The following is an 18,253-nucleotide window of genomic DNA, read 5'->3' as shown; positions in this document are numbered from 1 at the left end:
TTCACAAGGTACAGGGTCTTTCGGTGTTATTGCATCAGACGTCTGCGTGTGGTAGATCACATCATGGGGAACAACTTCTGTCAGAGACGGTGTGTTCGATGACGCTTCCTCGAGACGGTAGGGATCGTTTTATTGAATTTGCCGGCCCTTGCACGACTGGGTTTCACCGAACAAGCAGGGTATACTAACGAGGTGTGCTGCATGTGCATGCTACTTACAACAGTAAATTGATAGTGATTTGTAACAAGAAAACATTAAGAATGGTCTGAATGGTGGGCTCCATATGGTTCTCAAGTTGTGCAGCGACCGTAAACCATAAAATTACCAAATAAGCAGCAACCAGTCGCAAAATCATGTTTTCTTTATGTACTTTTGCAAATCGATTTCAACTGATTAACAGCCATCATCGGTGCTACAAATACAAGAATAAAAATAACAATAATTAATAACAGTGACCAAATGAATAAATGTACATAAAGCAACGTAAAACCAATTAAATGTATATAGACGCATTAAACCATTTAAAATGCACATACAAATTTACCTTTCAAGGTATATGTTCCCTGAGTAGTAACACTGTCTTAAACAGAGGTCAAATATAAAGTGATACATAGAGAAGGGGACGCTGCAAGGCAAACCCGCCCTCTATGCGAAAAAATATAGCTAAAATAAAAGTGAGAAGAAGAAACGACATACAAAGTGCGGTAAAATAAAATGATAAAATACTGAAAATTTACAAAAATGCATTTGCTTAATGGGAATGGAAATGATGGGACAAGGAAAAACGAGAGAGGGGAGGAGGAGGGAAGAATGAAAGGGGGGGGGGGAGGTGAGATAAATAGATTAGTGATACGACCAGGAAATCCTAAGTTTTCTCAGCTCCCGCCTGACTGCCATAGTACTTGCAGTGGATCCTGATACAATTTGGAATTCCTGTGTGATGGTCTGGATAGATGTGTGCCTATTACACATTACGAGCCCCTTCAACTTATGGTGGCGGTCTCTGTCAGTCAACAGACGAGGTCAGCCTATACGCTTTTGTGCGGTACGTGTCCCTTCACGTTTCCACTTCACTATCACATCGGAAACAGTGGACCTAGGGATGTTTAGGAGTTTGGAAATCTCGCGTATAGACGTATGACACAAGTGACACCCAATCAACTGACCGCGTTCGAAGTCCGGAACTTCCGCAGAGCGATTCATTCTGCTCTCTCACGATATCTAATGACTAATGAGGTCGCTGATATGGAGTACCTGGCAGTAGGTGGCAGCACAATGCACCTAAAATGAAAAACGTATGTTTTTAGAGGTGTCCTTTACACAATTTACTGTCAGAAAAACGTTTGTGTTCATCCTGTCTGATAAATCGTTGAAACTTAATGAGAACATTGTATGTCCTGTTAAGCTTCTTTGGGGCACTCCTGATGTACTGCCTTGCCTGTGAAACATTCTTCTTACACTTTAACGTACAAGGTTCCATAACTAAAATATTGCTCGAGCCAATCACCTATTTGCTAAGATACTCCCTATGATCGTATCATGATCGGTTGTCGATGATGAGGTACAGTGTCTACGAAAATTTAGGAAGACGATTCTACTTCTTGATGCCCGTCACTATTATCTGCAAGATGTCGGGTATGGATAAAGCCAGCTGTTTGTCGCGAGTAATTATCTCTGAATCCGTGCTGATTCTTCGAGAGTTGTTTGTGTTCCTGCAGCAACGTCGTAATTTTTCAAACATTCTGTATTCTAATCCAAAAGCCGGCCGGTGTGGCCGAGCGGTTCTAGGCGCTTCAGTCCAGAACCGCGCGACTGCTACGATCGCAGGTTCGAATCCTGCCTCGGGCATGGATGTGTGTGATGTCCTTAGGTTAGTTGGGTTTAAGTAGTTCTAAGTTCTAGGGGACTGATGACCACAGATGTTAAGTCCCATAGTGCTCAGAGCCATTTGAACCATAATCTCAAAAGTCTGTATGACAAATGCCTAGGAGTAATGGATCACCCCACGGGGAAAAACTTTAGCTCGGCCTACCGCCTTCCACACGGAGCAGATGACTCGCTTACAGGCGACACACATCGCTTGCGAACACAGCAGAGTGCCTACGGCGATCGCGTCATGTCGCTTTATTTATTTCTGAGCGCACAGTGAACACGTAAAGGTATCTAGAAAATAGTGTGTCTCCTGCCAGGTATGAGTGCCTCCTGAGAGCGCCCGATTTCATGCGGCCCACGCAGCGTAACTGTCTTGCACTTCCTTCTTCATGACAATTCTCGGCCGCACACTTCAGGGACCCTCTCTGATTTTTATCGCTCCTCACATGAGCCGCTGGCTATGAAGAACTGTTTTTGGCACACATAATAAACTGCCCATCAGCGTAGAGAACTGACAGAAAGCACAGGCGGCTGTCTTCTTTGACGAGGGTATTGGAAATTTGGTACAGGACTACGACACTCCGAGCGAGGTAGCACAGTGGTTAACATTATGGACTCACATTGGGGAGGATGGCGGTTCAAACCCGCGTCCTGGCATCCTAATGTAGGTTTTCCGTGATTTTCCTAAATCGCTTCAGGCAAATGCCGGGATGGTTCCTTTGAAAGGACACAGCCGCCTTCCTTCCCTAATCCGATGGGAGCGATGACCTCGCTGCTTGGTTCCGTCCGTCAAGTCCACCGACCAAGTATTACGACAGATGTCTCAGCCGAAACGGCGACTTTGTAGAGAAGTAACTGGAAGGTGTGGCTAATTGCTGCAAATAAAACATTCTTGGTTTTCACTGTGGTTTCCATTTCGCGACCAATCGGTCCTTACTTTAAAAATAGCCCTCGTGTATAAGACGCCTAGCGTTGCTATGAAGCGTCACCAAAAATTTTGTCTCTAACAAATATTGTTCTCCATGGCGTGACCTATTGCCCCTGGCAGTTTGTCGCAGAGATTTTGAAACACACTATATATTCTAGGATGCTGCAATAGATAAACCTCCCAATACCAGCAGCATCCTGCTAAGTTGATGGGTGTGCTTTGTGTTACAGGAGGGAGCGCCAGCCGCCATGTCCTCGGAGCTGAGCGGCTTCCTGGAGGTGAAGGTGCCATCGCGCGTCCGCAAGAGGGGGCTCACTCCTTGGAAGGTACAAGAGAAGTAGACTGTAAGACTGGTGAAAATAGTAATACTGGGGGTGGCTGGTGCTACTGGGGGTGGCTGGTGCTACTGGGGGTGGCTGGTGCTACTGGGGGTGGCTGGTGCTACTGGGGGTGGCTGGTGCTACTGGGGGTGGCTGGTGCTACTGTGGGTGGCTGGTGCTACTGGGGGTAGATGGTGCTACTGGGGGTAGATGGTGCTACTGGGGGAAGATGGTGCTACTGGGGGAAGATGGTAAGACTTGGGTAGACTGTAGATGGGGAAGATGGTAAGACTTGGGTAGACTGTAGATGGGGAAGATGGTAAGACTTGGGTAGACTGTAGATGGGGAAGATGGTAAGACTTGGGTAGACTGTAGATGGGGAAGATGGTAAGACTTGGGTAGACTGTAGATGGGGAAGATGGTAAGACTTGGGTAGACTGTAGATGGGGAAGATGGTAAGACTGGTGTATAGAGCAGACGAGAGAGAGAGTACATTGACAGTAGAACATAGTTTGATCATGTTCCATAGATCACATTCACAATAAAAGTTATGGGAACAAGCTATACTTACAGTCTGCTTTAGTGTATTAAATAATACGAGGGTAAGTCAGTTATTATCCGCAAAGTAGTTATAAAATTGTATTGTAATCAAATAGGAAACTTACAAGAACATCATTTTTCGACATAGCCTCTTTGCGTTTCAACGCACTTGGTCCATCGTTGTACAAGCTTCCTGATACCCTCATAAAAGAAGGTTCTCGGTTGAGCTGCTTGCCAGGAATGCACCGCTTCGTTCACTGCTTCGTTCGAGGCAAATCGACGGCCCCTTAATGTTGTTTGAGTGGACCAAACAAGTGATAGAAGGGGGCAAGATCAGGACTATATGATGGGTGATTCAGTACTTCAAATTTGAGTTTCTGGAGTGTTTCAACTCTGTGGGCAGCAGTAAGCGGACGGGCATTGTCGTACAACAACACACCACCTTTTGACAGCAATCCTCGGCGTTTGCTTCGAATTGCAGACTTAAGCCTGGCAGTAAGCATCTCAGTGTAACGTACACTGTTCATTGTTGTGCCCTTTTCTCCATAATGTTCCAGTGAATTTTTCCATTCCATACTCTGCCGTTTACTCTCCGGCTCGTAATGATGAATCCATGTTTCGTCACAGAAATGATTCTGTCTAAGAAGTTGTCCCCTTCGTTACCATAGCGATCCAAATGTTTTTTGCAGATGTCCAAGCAACTGTGTGAGTTGTTTTGGGGCCCATCTTGCACAAACTTTACGAAACCCAAGTCTGTTGTGAATGATTTCGGAGGCAGAACCGTGACTAATTTGCCGACGATTTGCCACTTCATCAATAGTTAATCGTCTGTCTAAGATAATCATTTCACGTGAACGCCCAATGGTTTCTTCATTTGTGGCGACGAACGGTCGTCCGGCTCCTTCATCGTGCGTAACACTTGTGCGACCATTTCGGAATGTTTCAATTCATTCGTAGACACTTTTGTTTTGGCAGAACCCTGTTCCCGTACTGTACCGAAAGTCTTCGACGAATTTTGCCGCCTGATACGCCTTCCGACCACAAAAAACGGATCATCGAATGTTGCTCTTCTTTGGTGCAAATAGACAGCGGAGCAGCCATGATTAACAGCACGGCAGCGATGACGAAACTAACCTAACAGCTTGAAAATATCAAAGACATAACAACAAATAAACAAAGCATGCGTCATCAACGTAAAACGACAGTACTACCAAAATAAACAAAAATATAACTAAATTGCTGATAATAACTTACTAACCCTCGTAATTATCAGTTTATTTTGATTTAGTGAATACCAGTATACACGTAGTTCTTCAAAGAATCGAACTCCCATGTATAAAACAGCTTCAAAAAATGGTTCAAGTGGCTCTGAGCACTATGGGACTTGACTGTTGGGGTCATCAGTCCCCTAAGAACTTAGAACAACTTAAACCTAACTAACCTAAGGACGTAACACACATCCATGCCCGAGGCATGATTCGAACCTGCGACCGTAGCAGTCGCGCGGTTCCAGACTGTAGCGCCTAGAATCGCTCGGCCACCCCTGCCGGCAAACAGCTTCATATGTCTGGTTACTTTATATGAGATAATGTGTTTAATATTTGACGCTATGCATGTTAGCGAGAAAAAGTTTAGGAAAGGTTTGAAACTATGCGTAAAGTTTGTTGGAAGTCACTACAAGATCTCAGTATCGGACACTGGATAAGTATAGTCTGAGTAATTCGCGCCACTTCAAGAAAAAGAGATTTTGACGAGATTTTGACGAATCTTTCTGTTTATGCCGTCATATCTTCTGAACTACGCGTAGTATAATGATAAAATTTTGCAGATACATTCAGTATACGTATATACAGCCTGAAAAATGGGTTGCTAATAGTGTGTGTAGTAAAGAACTAATAAATTGAAACGTCATGTCTGATGACGAAATTTTAGTGCGTGAACAGCGAAAATGTAAAAAGCAATAAACTTTTTCCCTTTCAGCATATTGTAGGGGTGAAAGCGAGAGAAATTTTCATAAAGATTGGAAATTATGTGTAAAGTTTCCTGGAAGACTCTTAATGATCTCACTTGTAATGAATATAGTCTCAGTAATTTACACGGTGAGTTACGCTGCCAGATTGACACAGTTTCTGTCTGTAATACTTCACTTCCTGAGTGAAACGTTTAACACGAGATTATACCTTGTAATGAGTAGATTATGAAATATTGTAATTCTTAAATTCGATCACTAATGATATGAAATGTTCCAGTTCAAATTTTTGTTGCCCTAGGAAGCTCTTAGATAGCTCCCTGTAACTGGGAGCTGATTACCGTGTACCGGAAGTTAGTCGTTTAGTAATTTAAATTGTTGCTATTACTGCTATCATCTCATTTCCATCGCCTGCCAGTATTTCACAGGTATTTGAGTTGTTTAAAGGGCACACCCACATTGGTAGAATAAGTTAAAGACTGCATCTAATGGCATCAGCTGGTAAAACCAGAACAGCGTCTACTGTTGATTAACACACTACTTCTTAAATGTCTCTCAAGGAGACTGTTACTGAATCAGCGTAAGTTGATCCCTGACAATTGCAGTTTGCTGGGTGCGGCCGCTTCACTGACCTACTTCACGCGAATAACATAACGCTATTCTGTAGTTTTGTCATAGCTCTCGAGACCGCTTGCAGCTGTAGCGCTACGCACTTGAAAGCTGGCAACAGTGCTGCAAGATGTCAGGCACCTTCTTACGCAGTCTCCATTGTTGTTGTTGTTGTTGTTGTTGTTGTTGTCTTCAGTCCTGAGACTGGTTTGATGCAGCTCTCCATGCTACTCTATCCTGTGCAAGCTTCTTCATCTCCCAGTACCTACTGCAACCTACATCCTTCTGAATCTGCTTAGTGTATTCATCTCTTGGTCTCCCTCTACGATTTTTACCCTCCACGCTGCCCTCCAATGCTAAATTTGTGATCCCTTGATGCCTCAAAACATGTCCTACCAACCGATCCCTTCTTCTGGTCAAGTTGTGCCACGAACTCCTCTTCTCCCCAATCCTATTCAGTACCTCCTCATTAGTAATGTGATCTACCCATCTAATCTTCAGCATTCTTCTGTAGCACCACATTTCGAAAGCTTCTATTCTCTTCTTGTCCAAACTATTTACCGTCCATGTTTCACTTCCATACATGGCTACACTCCATACAAATACTTTCAGAAATGACTTCCTGACACTTAAATCTATACTCGATGTTAACAAATTTCTCTTCTTCAGAAACGCTTTCCTTGCCATTGCCAGTCTACATTTTATATCCTCCCTACTTCGACCATCATCGGTTATTTTGCTCCCCAAATAGCAAAACTCCTTTACTACTTTAAGTGTCTCATTTCCTAATCTAATACCCTCAACATCACCCGACTTAATTTGACTACATTCCATTATCCTCGTTTTGCTTTTGTTGATGTTCATCTTATATCCTCCCTTCAAGACACCATCCATTCCGTTCAACTGCTCTTCCAAGTCCTTTGCTGTCTCTGACAGAATTACAATGTCATCGGCGAACCTCAAAGTTTTTATTTCTTCTCCATGGATTTTAATGCCTGCTCCGAATTTTTCTTTTGTTTCCTTTACTGCTTGCTCAATATACAGATTGAATAACATCTGGGAGAGGCTACAACCCTGTCTTACTCCCTTCCAAACCGCTGCTTCCCTTTCATGTCCCTCGACTCTTATAACTGCTATCTGGTTTCTGTACAAATTGTAAATAGCCTTTCTCTCCCTGTATTTTACCCCTGCCACCTTTAGAATTTGAAAGAGAGTATTCCAGTCAACATTGTCAAAAGCTTTCTCTAAGTCTCCATTATAGTTCGCATTTTGGCACGCTCTGCTGCGAGCACTTGTTACCACTGCGAGGTTCGCGTTAACTTTATGCCTATCAGCACACCAGAAAAAAAAAAAAAAAACACCCACAGGAAATATCATGCTAAAATCGTAGGATGCCACCTTTGGCTTTGGTAGTGGCCTTAATTGGGCGAGAATGTAAGTCTAAAAGTTTATTCAAGAATGCCATGCACAGCTGACTAGATCGCATACAGCTACCAAATTTTGGGATACTGATTGCTAAGTTTACCTGCTGTTCCATATGTTTCCAGATATTATCTTTGGGAATAAGATCAGATGGTTTAGCGGGCCAGTCGAGGTTGAATGGACTGCCCATGTCTTCGTCAAATCAGAAGCTTATACATGTTGCTCAGAACATGGCCTTTGTTTTTGGAAGATGACAAGTGTCTGCAGAGTACACACCATGGAAACGTAGAAGAAACGGTAACATTTCGTCACCGAGAATGTTGAAATAAATACCCTAGTTCGTCAACCTCACTGCGCTGTTTCCATACAAGCAACTGGTACGAACATACCGCTTCGTATAAACAATTTCGTAAGCACTGAAGAGTCACATGACTCCCTGCTACCAGAGCTACAGTGCTCTAAAGCGGGCAGTGCGCTCCTGTTTCTGGGTGACTAATACAGGGTGTTTATAAATTAGTTGTACAAAAGTAACTTTCAATTGTGAAAAAGGAAACTAACTTACAGAAGTGTTTGATTCGGCACTGAGTGCAGTATATCTTCAAGTTTTATTTATAAATGTTCAGTGTGGTTATCTTTTGTAACACGACAAATGTCTGACTGGCCGACCTGACCCGGCGTCATATGTAATACGAGTACACAGCCAGTTTAGGCGAAAAGAACGTACCACTTAATAACAGTGTGTTTTTGAGGTGGTAGCTTGCGATATTGAGTCCTCAACTGCCTCGGAACTGTGGTAGCGGATTTGGATTCATGAAACCACACTGTGCACCATTATACGACCCCATGATGACTGTTGGAATAAATCATTCGTGCATGTCACCTAGCGGGAACGTTGGGAACTAACAGTGTTAGGCAGGAATAGAACTTGGAGACATGCATTCAATGCTGTATTAAACATTTCTTTAAACTATTTACCTTTTTCTCGATTAAAGGTTACTTTTGTATAGATAATTTATAAATACCCTGTATTTTTTCAGGTGTAGAATTGACTTGGACTGCCTTATTATTACGAGGGTCAAAAAAATGGCTCTGATCACTATGGGACTTAACATCTGAGGTCATCAGTCCCCTAGAACTTGGAACTACTTAAACCTAACTAACCTAAGGACATCACACACATCCATGCCAGAGGCAGGATTCGAACCTGCGACCGTAACGGTCGCGTGGTTCCAGACTGAACGAGGGGTCAGTATAAAGTTGTTTGCCGGCCGGTGTGGTCGTGCGGTTCTAGGCGCTTCAATCTTGAACCGCATGACCGCTACGGTCGCAGGTTCGAATCCTGCCTCGGGCATGGATGTGTGTGATGTCCTTAGGTTAGTTAGGTTTAAGTAGTTCTAAGTTCTAAGGAACTGATGACCACAGATGTTAAGTCCCATAGTGCTCAGAGCCATTTGAACCATTTTATAAAGCTCTTTGCTGGCACACGATACTGAAACAGAATTTCACTTTAAATCGGTTTTCAACTGATCACATCTTCTGTATCCGTGCTGTTAAACATCAGCATGCTGTTAGGGTGTTACCATTTCTATTCCTGTGGGGAGGGGCGCTGTTGCAGAGATAATCTGTTTGCCCATCGGCTAACTGTACTGCGATCAACAGCGTCATTCCCGTGCACCGTCTTCAATGTCTTGTGAATTTTTGTCACTGTCTCGTTCTCACAACTATCTCGTTCTCACAACAAAGGAACACTCTAACAGCGCGTTGCTTCAGACGAACCTCAAGTGCAGCAACCATCTTGAGAAGTGATACGAGAGCGCGACTTGAGGAAACAGGTTGAACTAAATTTGAATAAAAGTGTGAAGAATGTTGCTATGACTTCCGTGACTAGCAAAGATGCAGGAAAAAAGTTTGATTTTTCAACACATGTTGCGCATTTCTTTTCGAGTGACTCTCGTATATACGAGGATAGGATAAGAGAGTTTAAAGTGCGTATAGAGGCGCGTAGTAATTTTCCACCCGCCCCTTAGTGCATAGACTAATGGAACTGGACAGAATGTAGCTGATCTTCCTATGAAATATCACTGTTGGGTGGCCTGCCGAGAATACACGCAGGTGAAGCTGTGAGCGGGTACCGCCTGGGTGGTGAGCAGGTTTGTATCGACTGACCAGCTGCCAGCGGAATGTGTGGCCGAGGTCAGTCGCCGTCCGCTTCGGTTCGGAGATTAGAGATGGGCAAAACTGTTCTTTTCAGAGATTGGATCAGAACTGTTCACTCCCTGAAATGAATTAGCTGTTTTTCATGACTCACCACTCATTTACAAAAGAAAATAAATGAAAGGCACATTGCCCTTTAAACTTGGTTTATTCCAGTACTATACCTGTATTTTGATCTTATTTGATCCTATTTTGAAGTAACATAGATAATGAGTAAGAGTTTTGTATTGTTTATTGAAATTTCCACGATATGACAAAGTTTTTGATTATTGATTTATTTTGCACTAGCGTGGTTTTTTGGGTGATCGGAAAATGTTGTAACTTGAGATTTACATTAACAATATATTTGGCTATAATGTATTAAAATTTCATTAACCTCATACAAATACATCGCAAGCCATATATTTTTCCTTTCGAAGACGCCTAAAATCGCAAAATCCGTACCAGAATAAGAAAAAAAAAAATATAAATTTGACTGTAAAACGAAAGTGCTGCATATAGCCTTACGCAGAATAAAACAAGGAAAATATTGGTGTATCACATTTTGCGATACGTTTATCGGTTCGCTCGTAATTAAAGCGTAAATTCGAGTGTCCATAATAAAAATCCTATAGTAAGAGTAGTCATCAGGAACCTAATCTAATCAGTTTAAACAAATAAAAATAAAATAAAAACAATTGATGTATACATAACATAATAATGTAATATACATAGCGGTATTACTATGAAGAACAATATCCAGTGGGGACAAACTCCGATGCAGAGGCGCTGAGTCGAGCAGGTCGAGCCGCGAGCTGTATTACTGCGTGAGCTGAGACCGCAGAGACCAGAGTGACACCAGAGTCGCTTTGCTCGACGCTCTGGCTAGAGTCGAGACGGTGGGGTGAGCGTTGAGCGGGCGAGTTCCGAGGGTGGGGGGAGCTCACCCGCTCCGAGACAAATCGTCCGCTCCCTTGCGAGCAGGTTTTTGCAAGTAGTTCCTATGTTATCCGCTAGGTGGCTCTCTGTCCTGTTGCTGGCATCAACTGCCCAGAGGGCAGGACGTGCGACTGAAACGATCGCCGACAGAGTGCGATGCGAAGTTAAGCTGCGCCAGACACTGCACAGTGCACACGGCAGACGACGCACAGAGACTGCCCGGCATATGTGAAACACAAAATCCAATGGGGCACTGCACAATGCAGGCAGCCAAGGTAGAAGCAGGGCAGAGGCCGGCGCTGGCTGTGTTGTGTGGCGTGCACTGTGCTCTGACCAGCAGAGGCGCTGCTGATATGCTCCGTCTCTCTCTCTCTCTCTCTCTCTCTCTCTCTCTGCCTGGGAAACGTTTGGAGCTACCGTTCTTTTTTTCTGAATCACTGATTGTTCACTCCTTTGAAAGATTGAACTCTATGAATTAGTTCAAGAGCGGATCCCCCATCTCTATCGGAGATACGTCCGATCCACAGGCTCGCGTGCTATTGGCAGCGCCTGCTCAGCCACACACGGCATCTGGCGGCGCGCCCGTGTACTCCCCATCCGGGGCAGGATGCCCATCTACTGATGGAAAAATGCCGCACTGCAGTTGCGCTGTGCACTGACGGGTACATATACTTTACATTTTACCGCCACTAACAGGCACTCTGCTATGCTCCACAATATTGCCCGGATATTTACAGTGTCCCTGTACTACAAGGCGCATCTAAAAAGAAAAAAAGAAACTTAGGAGGATGTCGTCGTGAAACGAAGAAACCAAACATAGCTTCACGTTGTTAACAATTCTAGCTATTCTTGCCCAGCTGCTACTGCAGTGCTGTCTATATCATAAATTAAAATATTCATTATTCGTCTTTTGCAGTTGCATTTTATATACCTACTAGCTGAGAAACCTGGCGTTACCTGAATTTAATTTATTCCAATCTTCCATTTGTCCGCCTCCTCTTCCCTCTTTCCATTTTCTCCGTACCTCTCGTTGTCTGTCCATTTCTTCGTCCTCCCTTCTCTCCATGTTATCACACTCCCCCAGTAGCAGTCTACTGACTTCCCTACAGTATTTCTTTTCTGCTTGTAAAAACATTATATACCAAATAAGATCGAAATCTTTCCAGGAGTACAGGATAAGCTTCTTACTCTAGGGTATGCTCGCATACACATACGTAAAATATATTTCTTAGGTATTTCACGGTTATTTGTACACACATTTCACCTGTGTAACGAATTTCGCCCTGCAGTTTCATTTTCACGTAGCTTAATGTTTATGACGTATCTCCTGAACCATGTGCTGCACAATCATGTAATTTTGCAGGTCTATATATGCCTACCGTCTGCAAAATATGTTTTGAACAGACTTACTAGCAACGAAGTAATAAATTAAAATAACGTGCATGATGCGCAGTTTTTTTTTTTTTTTTTTTTGCATCTCAGAGTTACGGAGATATGACGTCAAATACTGTGTCGTACAGTGATGCAATTTTTCTGTTACATTCAGTGGAATATGTTAATACTGACCGCAAAAGTGGCAAGAATACAATCAGTAGCAAAAAAGTAACGAATTAAAACGCCGTTCTCCATGTGGCAGTCTTACTGTGTGAACAGTGAAAATGTAGTAAGAGGTAAAATTCTTCCTTTTCATCATTATGTGGGGTTAGTCAGCGAAAAAAAGTTTCGTACAGGTTTAAAATTGTTGGTAAAGTTGAAAATCTCTAAGTTCTCTCATTCTCAAATATTGGATGAGTAAAGCATGTTCGTCGCCGGCCACACTGCCTTTTCACTCCAACCCCTTTGATTGATGGGTGGTTCTTACCACAACAGTGATTCTTTCCAGACACGAAATGATACGTGCATAAAGTTCGTTTCGCACGAGCCCAGCGTTTCTTGAGATGATACCCAACATACATACATCCATATATTTTTATAATTCGTATGGTTGCATCACCTCCGTTCCAAGAGTTCCGGAACCTGTACAAATTGGAATAGAGATCAACATAAACATAATTTCTGCCCTTTTGATTGCTCATAAACCACACATTGCATGTTGTACAACCATACAGCGAGAGATACCTTTGTCTCGCTGTATGGTGGTACAACATGCATGTGTTGTTTATGAGCAATAAAAAGGGCGGAAATTATGTTTATGTTGATCTCTAGATGTTGATGGTCCAGAATGCTGTACACACCGGTACCCCTAATACTCTCTTGCATTGATACATGCCAGTATTCGTCGTGGCATACTATCCACAAGTTCATCAAGGCACTGTTGGTCCAGATTGTCCCACTACTCAACGGCGATTCAGCTTAGATTACACAGAGTGATTGGTGGGTCACATCGTCCATAAACAACCCTTTTCAATCTATCCTAGGCATGTTCGATATGGTTCATATCTGGAGAACATGCTATCCACTCTAATCGAGCGATGTTCTTATCCTGAAGGAAATTCACAAGATGTGCACGATGGGGCGCTAATTGTCGTCCATGAAGACGAATTTCTCGCCAATATGCTGCCGATATGGTTGCTCTATCGGTTACAGGATGGCATTCTCATATCGTACAGCCATTACGGCGCCTTACATGACCACCAGCGGCGTACTTCGGCCCCTACGTAATTCCACCCCAAAACAGCAGGGAATCTCCACCTTGCTGCACTAGCTGGACAGCTTTCAGCCTGACCGGGTTACCTCCAAACACGTCGCCGATGATTGTCTGGTTGCAGGCATTTGCGACACTCATCGGTGAAGGGAACGTGATGTCAATCCTGAGCGGTCCATTCGGCATGTAGTTGGGCCCATCTGTACCGCGGTGCATGGTGTCGTGGTTCCAAAGATGGACCTCGTCATGGACGTCGGGAGTGAAGTTGCGCATCATGGCCGGCCGCGGTGGCCGTGCGGTTCTAGGCGCTGCAGTCCGGAACCGCGGGACTGCTACGGTCGCAGGTTCGAATCCTACCTCGGGCATGGATGTGTGTGATGTCCTTAGGTTAGTTAGGTTGAAGTAGTTCGGGACTGATGACCTCAGATGTTAAGTCCCATAGTGCTCAGAGCCATTTGAACCATGTTTTTGCGCATCATGCAGCCTATTGCGCACAGTTTGAGTCTAACACGACGTCCTGTGGCTGCACCAAAACCATTATTCCACATGGCGCCGTTGCTGTCAGGGTTCCTCCGAACCATAATCTGTAGGTAGCGGTAATCCACTGCAGTAGTAGCCCTTGGGCGGCCTGAGTGAGGCATCTCATCGACAGTTCCTGTCTCTCTGTATTTCCTCCGTGTTAGAACAACATCGCTTCGGTTCATTCCGAGGCGCATGGGTACTTCCCTTGTTGAGGGCGCTTCCTGGTACAAAGTAACAATGCGGACGCGATCGAACCGCGGTATTGACCGTTTAGGCATGGTTGAACTACAGACAACACGAGCCGTGGTGGAATGACTGGAACTTATCGGCTGTCGGACCCTCCGTCTAATAGGCGCTGCTCATGCATGGTTGTTTACATCTTTGGGCGGGTCTCGTGACACCTCTGAACAGTCAAAGGGACTGTGTCTGTGATACAATGTCCACAGTCAACGTCTGTCTTACGGATTTCTGGGAACTGGGTTGATGCAAAACTTTTTTATGTATTTAGTCACCTGTTATCTTAGTAATTATTTGCTCTACGAAGGATTTTCTTTTTGGGGGAAAATTGAGGTCAAGTGTTTGGCGTTCCGTCGATGATGGTGTCAGTAGAATGGAGAACAAACTCGCATCACTGAGGAAATTGGCTGTAGCCATTTCAGAATAAGTCTCCAATCATTTTCCTTATGCAATATGGAGAAGGAATGGAAAACTAAAATCTGGATGGTCGGACGGGGATTTGAACCCAGTTCCATTCCAGTATGAGTCATGTGTCCCACCATTGCACCGCATGTCACAGTATATGTTCTTTTCAGTTGTTAACTTCAGATATGTCGAACTGCGTAGCAGCACATTTAGGTTAAGTCGTTATTTCTGTTGTAAGGAGCAATCAGTTGAATAAAAGCGGGACAGTTGGAAAGAAGTGAGTGAACCGTTTATTATTTCAAAAGTAATCGCCATAACTGTTAAATACACTGACCGACACGAAAAAAATGGTTCAAATGGCTCTGAGCATATGAGACTTAACTTCTAAGGTCATCAGTCCGCTAGAACTTAGAACTACTGAAACCTAACTAACCTGAGGACATCAGACACATCCATGCCCGAGGCAGGCTTCGAACCTGCGACCGTAGCAGTCGCGCGGTTCCAGACTTTAGCGCCTAGAACCGCTCGGCACCCCGGCCGGCGGCACGAAAAACGAAACACTTCTATTTCTTACAAAAACTGAAATTTATTTTAAATCTGTGACACTTCTATGACACTAGTCCACTATCTTATTATGGAGTATTGTGGTGCAGTCCTCTCCAAGTGTCCAGCAATGAAATAAGATTATAAACAGATTAAACAAAGGAAATTTTGAGTAATCTCATAAAGAAAATGCATGTCAGTTTTGATGTTACACACTTCACACTACAGATCTCCGAAACGATTGATGATGATTGGTTTGTGGGGCGCTCAACTGCGTGGTCATCAGCGCCTTTACAATGTCCCATTTTCTTCACAGTTCAATTTTTTTTACACAGTCCAATCTGGCTACTGTCCTGATTGATGATGATGATGATGATTAAATAACGTGGACAACGCAAACATCCAGTCCCCGGGCAGACAAAATCCCCAACCCGCCCGGGAATCGAACCGGCAACCCCGTGATCCAGAGGCAGCAACGCCAGCCACTAGACAACGAGCTGCGGACGAAACGACTGAGGAGACCTCTGTTCGCACAATCAGAAGCGTGTTTCGCCACCTCTTGCACCAATGACGGCACTCAACCTTTCAGGCATGTTCCTGATTAATGTGGTAATGTCCTGTTGATGAATCATATCAAACTCTTCCAGGAGGGCGTTCCGCTGGTCCTGTAGTGTCTCTGGATAGTGCTGACAGGCTCTTCTCCCCAGCCGGTCCCAAACATGCTGAATAGGATTCAAATTGGGGCTTCGAGCAGGTCAACCTATAGCATGAATCCTTGCTCATCCAAGAACTCTTGCACAATTCTCGCAATATGTGGGCGTGCATTGCCGTGCAATATTGTAAAATCAGCAATAAATGGAGCAGAAGGATTTCCTCCAGATACCTATGTGCGGTAAGGCTCTCACGCTCGACGAAGACCAAATCCGTCCTTTCAGCTGTATTGATTCCTGTCCAGTACTACGTCTACTACATCTACACCTATACTCTGCAAACAACCTTGAGGTGAAACTTCTTGGCAGATTAAAACTGTGTGCCCGACCGAGACTCGAACTCGGGACCTTTGCCTTTTGCTTGGTAGAGCACTTGCCCGCGAAAGGCAAAGGTCCCGAGTTCGAGTCTCGGTCGGGCACAAAGTTTTAATCTGCCAGGAAGTTTCATATCAGCGCACACTCCGCTGCAGAGTGAAAATCTCATTCTGGAAACATCTCCCAGGCTGTGGCCAAGCCATGTCTCCGCAATATCCTTTCTTTCAGGAGTGCTAGTTCTGCAAGGTTCGCAGGAGAGCTTCTGTAAAGTTTGGAAGGTAGGAGACGAGGTACTGGCAGAAGCAAAGCTGTGAGTACCGGGCGTGAGTCGTGCTTCGGTAGCTCAGTTGGTAGAGCACTTTCCCGCGAAAGGCAAAGGTCCCGAGTTCGAGTCTCGGTCGGGCCGGTCGCAGGTTCGAATCCTGCCTCGGGCATGGATGTGTGTGCTGTCCTTAGGTTAGTTAGGTTTAAGTAGTTCTAAGTTCTAGGGGACTGATAACCACAGCAGTTGAGTCCCATAGTGCTCAGAGCCATTTGAACCATCTCGGTCGGGCACACAGTTTTAATCTGCCAGGAAGTTTCTTATCAGCGCACACTCCGCTGCAGAGTGAAAATCTCATTCTGGAAACCTTGAGGTGCACGGCAGGGCGTACATTTCACTGTACCAACTATTAGATTTTCTTCCACTCACGTATTGAGCGCGGGAAGAGCAACTGTTTGAATGCCTCTGTGTGTACAGTAATTATTCTAATCTTATCCTGATGATCCCTACGTGAGCGATACGTAAGGGCTTCTAATATATTCCTAGAGTAATCATTTAAAGTTGGTTCGTGAAACTTTGTTAATAGAATTTCTCGGGATAGACGTAAACTACCTTCAGTAGTCTTCCAGTTCAGTTCCTTCAGTATCTCTGTGACATTCTGCCACGGATCAAACAAATCTGTGACCATTCGTGCTGACCTCCTCTATATATGTTCAATGTCCCCTGTGAGCCCTATTTTGTACAGGCCCCACACACTTCAGCAAGATTCTAGAACCGACGCACGGGTGATTTGTAAGCAATCTCTATTGTAGACCAATAAACCGAAGTCTACCACCTACTTTACCCACAGCTGAGGCTATGTGATTATTCCATTGCATATTCCCAGAAAATAATATAGGTATTTGTATGAGCTGACCAATTCCAAGAGTGACTCAGTGCGGTAGCGTTCTCGCTTCCCGCTCACGGGGGCCCGGGTTCGATTCTCGGCGGGGTCAAGGATTTTGACTGCCTCGATGACTGGGTGGTGTTGTGTCATCTTCATGATCATTATTCATCCCCATTACGGTCGGAGAACCTTGCCTAGTACGACGGTGCGGGTCTCCCGCATCGTCCCCTACGCTCCTCGGAGTATGGAACCTCATCGTCATTAATAGTGACTCATTGATGCTACAGCCATAGGATACGTTTTTTTCGTTTTGTGAAGTGCACAATTTTACATTTCTGAACATTTAAAGCAAGTTGCCAGTCTTTGCACCACTTTGAAACCTTACCAGGATCTGACTGACTATTTATGCAGCTTCTTTCAGACATTACTTCACCATAGATTACACAACTGCGTCGTCTGCAAGAAGTCAGAGGTTCCTATTAATATTGTCTGCAAGGTCAGTGTTGTACAACATGAACAGCAAGGGTCACAAAACACTTCGCAGGGGCACACCTGAAGTTACTTCCACATCTGACGATGTCTCTCCGTCTAAGATAACATGCCTCGTCCTCCCTACCAGAAAGTCCTCAATCCAGTCACAAATTTCACTTGATACCCCAGATGATCATGTTCTTGACAATAAGTGTAGGTGTGGTATTGAGTCAAATACTTTTTGGAAATGAAGAAACACTGCATCTACCTGACTGCCTTGGTCCAAAACTTTCAGTGTGTCATGTGAGAGAAGTGCGAGTTGGGCTTCACATGATCGATGTTCTCGGGATCCATGCTGGTTGACATTGAGGGGGTCATTCAGCTCAAAATACCTCATTATTTGTGGGCTCAGAAGATGTTCTAAGATACTGCAACAAATCGATTTCAAGGATATTGGACGGTAGTT

The 18,253-nt window shown here is 44.3% G+C and overlaps 1 protein-coding gene across 3 annotated transcripts in view; it reads left to right on the top strand.

The window, feature by feature from the left end:
• The window catches only part of LOC126263120 (uncharacterized), an 864,071-nt gene that overhangs the window by 795,065 nt on the left and 50,753 nt on the right, over positions 1–18,253 (top strand). For all 3 annotated transcript variants that reach the window (XM_049960136.1, XM_049960135.1, XM_049960134.1), the window contains exon 5: positions 3,031–3,126. In XM_049960136.1, coding sequence (XP_049816093.1) covers positions 3,049–3,126 — 78 coding nt within the window. In that variant the 5' untranslated portion in view covers positions 3,031–3,048. The remainder of the gene's footprint in view (positions 1–3,030; positions 3,127–18,253) is intronic.

This window comes from Schistocerca nitens, chromosome 6, assembly GCF_023898315.1.
Source record: "Schistocerca nitens isolate TAMUIC-IGC-003100 chromosome 6, iqSchNite1.1, whole genome shotgun sequence".
Taxonomy (NCBI): domain Eukaryota; kingdom Metazoa; phylum Arthropoda; class Insecta; order Orthoptera; family Acrididae; genus Schistocerca; species Schistocerca nitens.
This window is presented reverse-complemented; position numbering and strand designations above follow the sequence as displayed.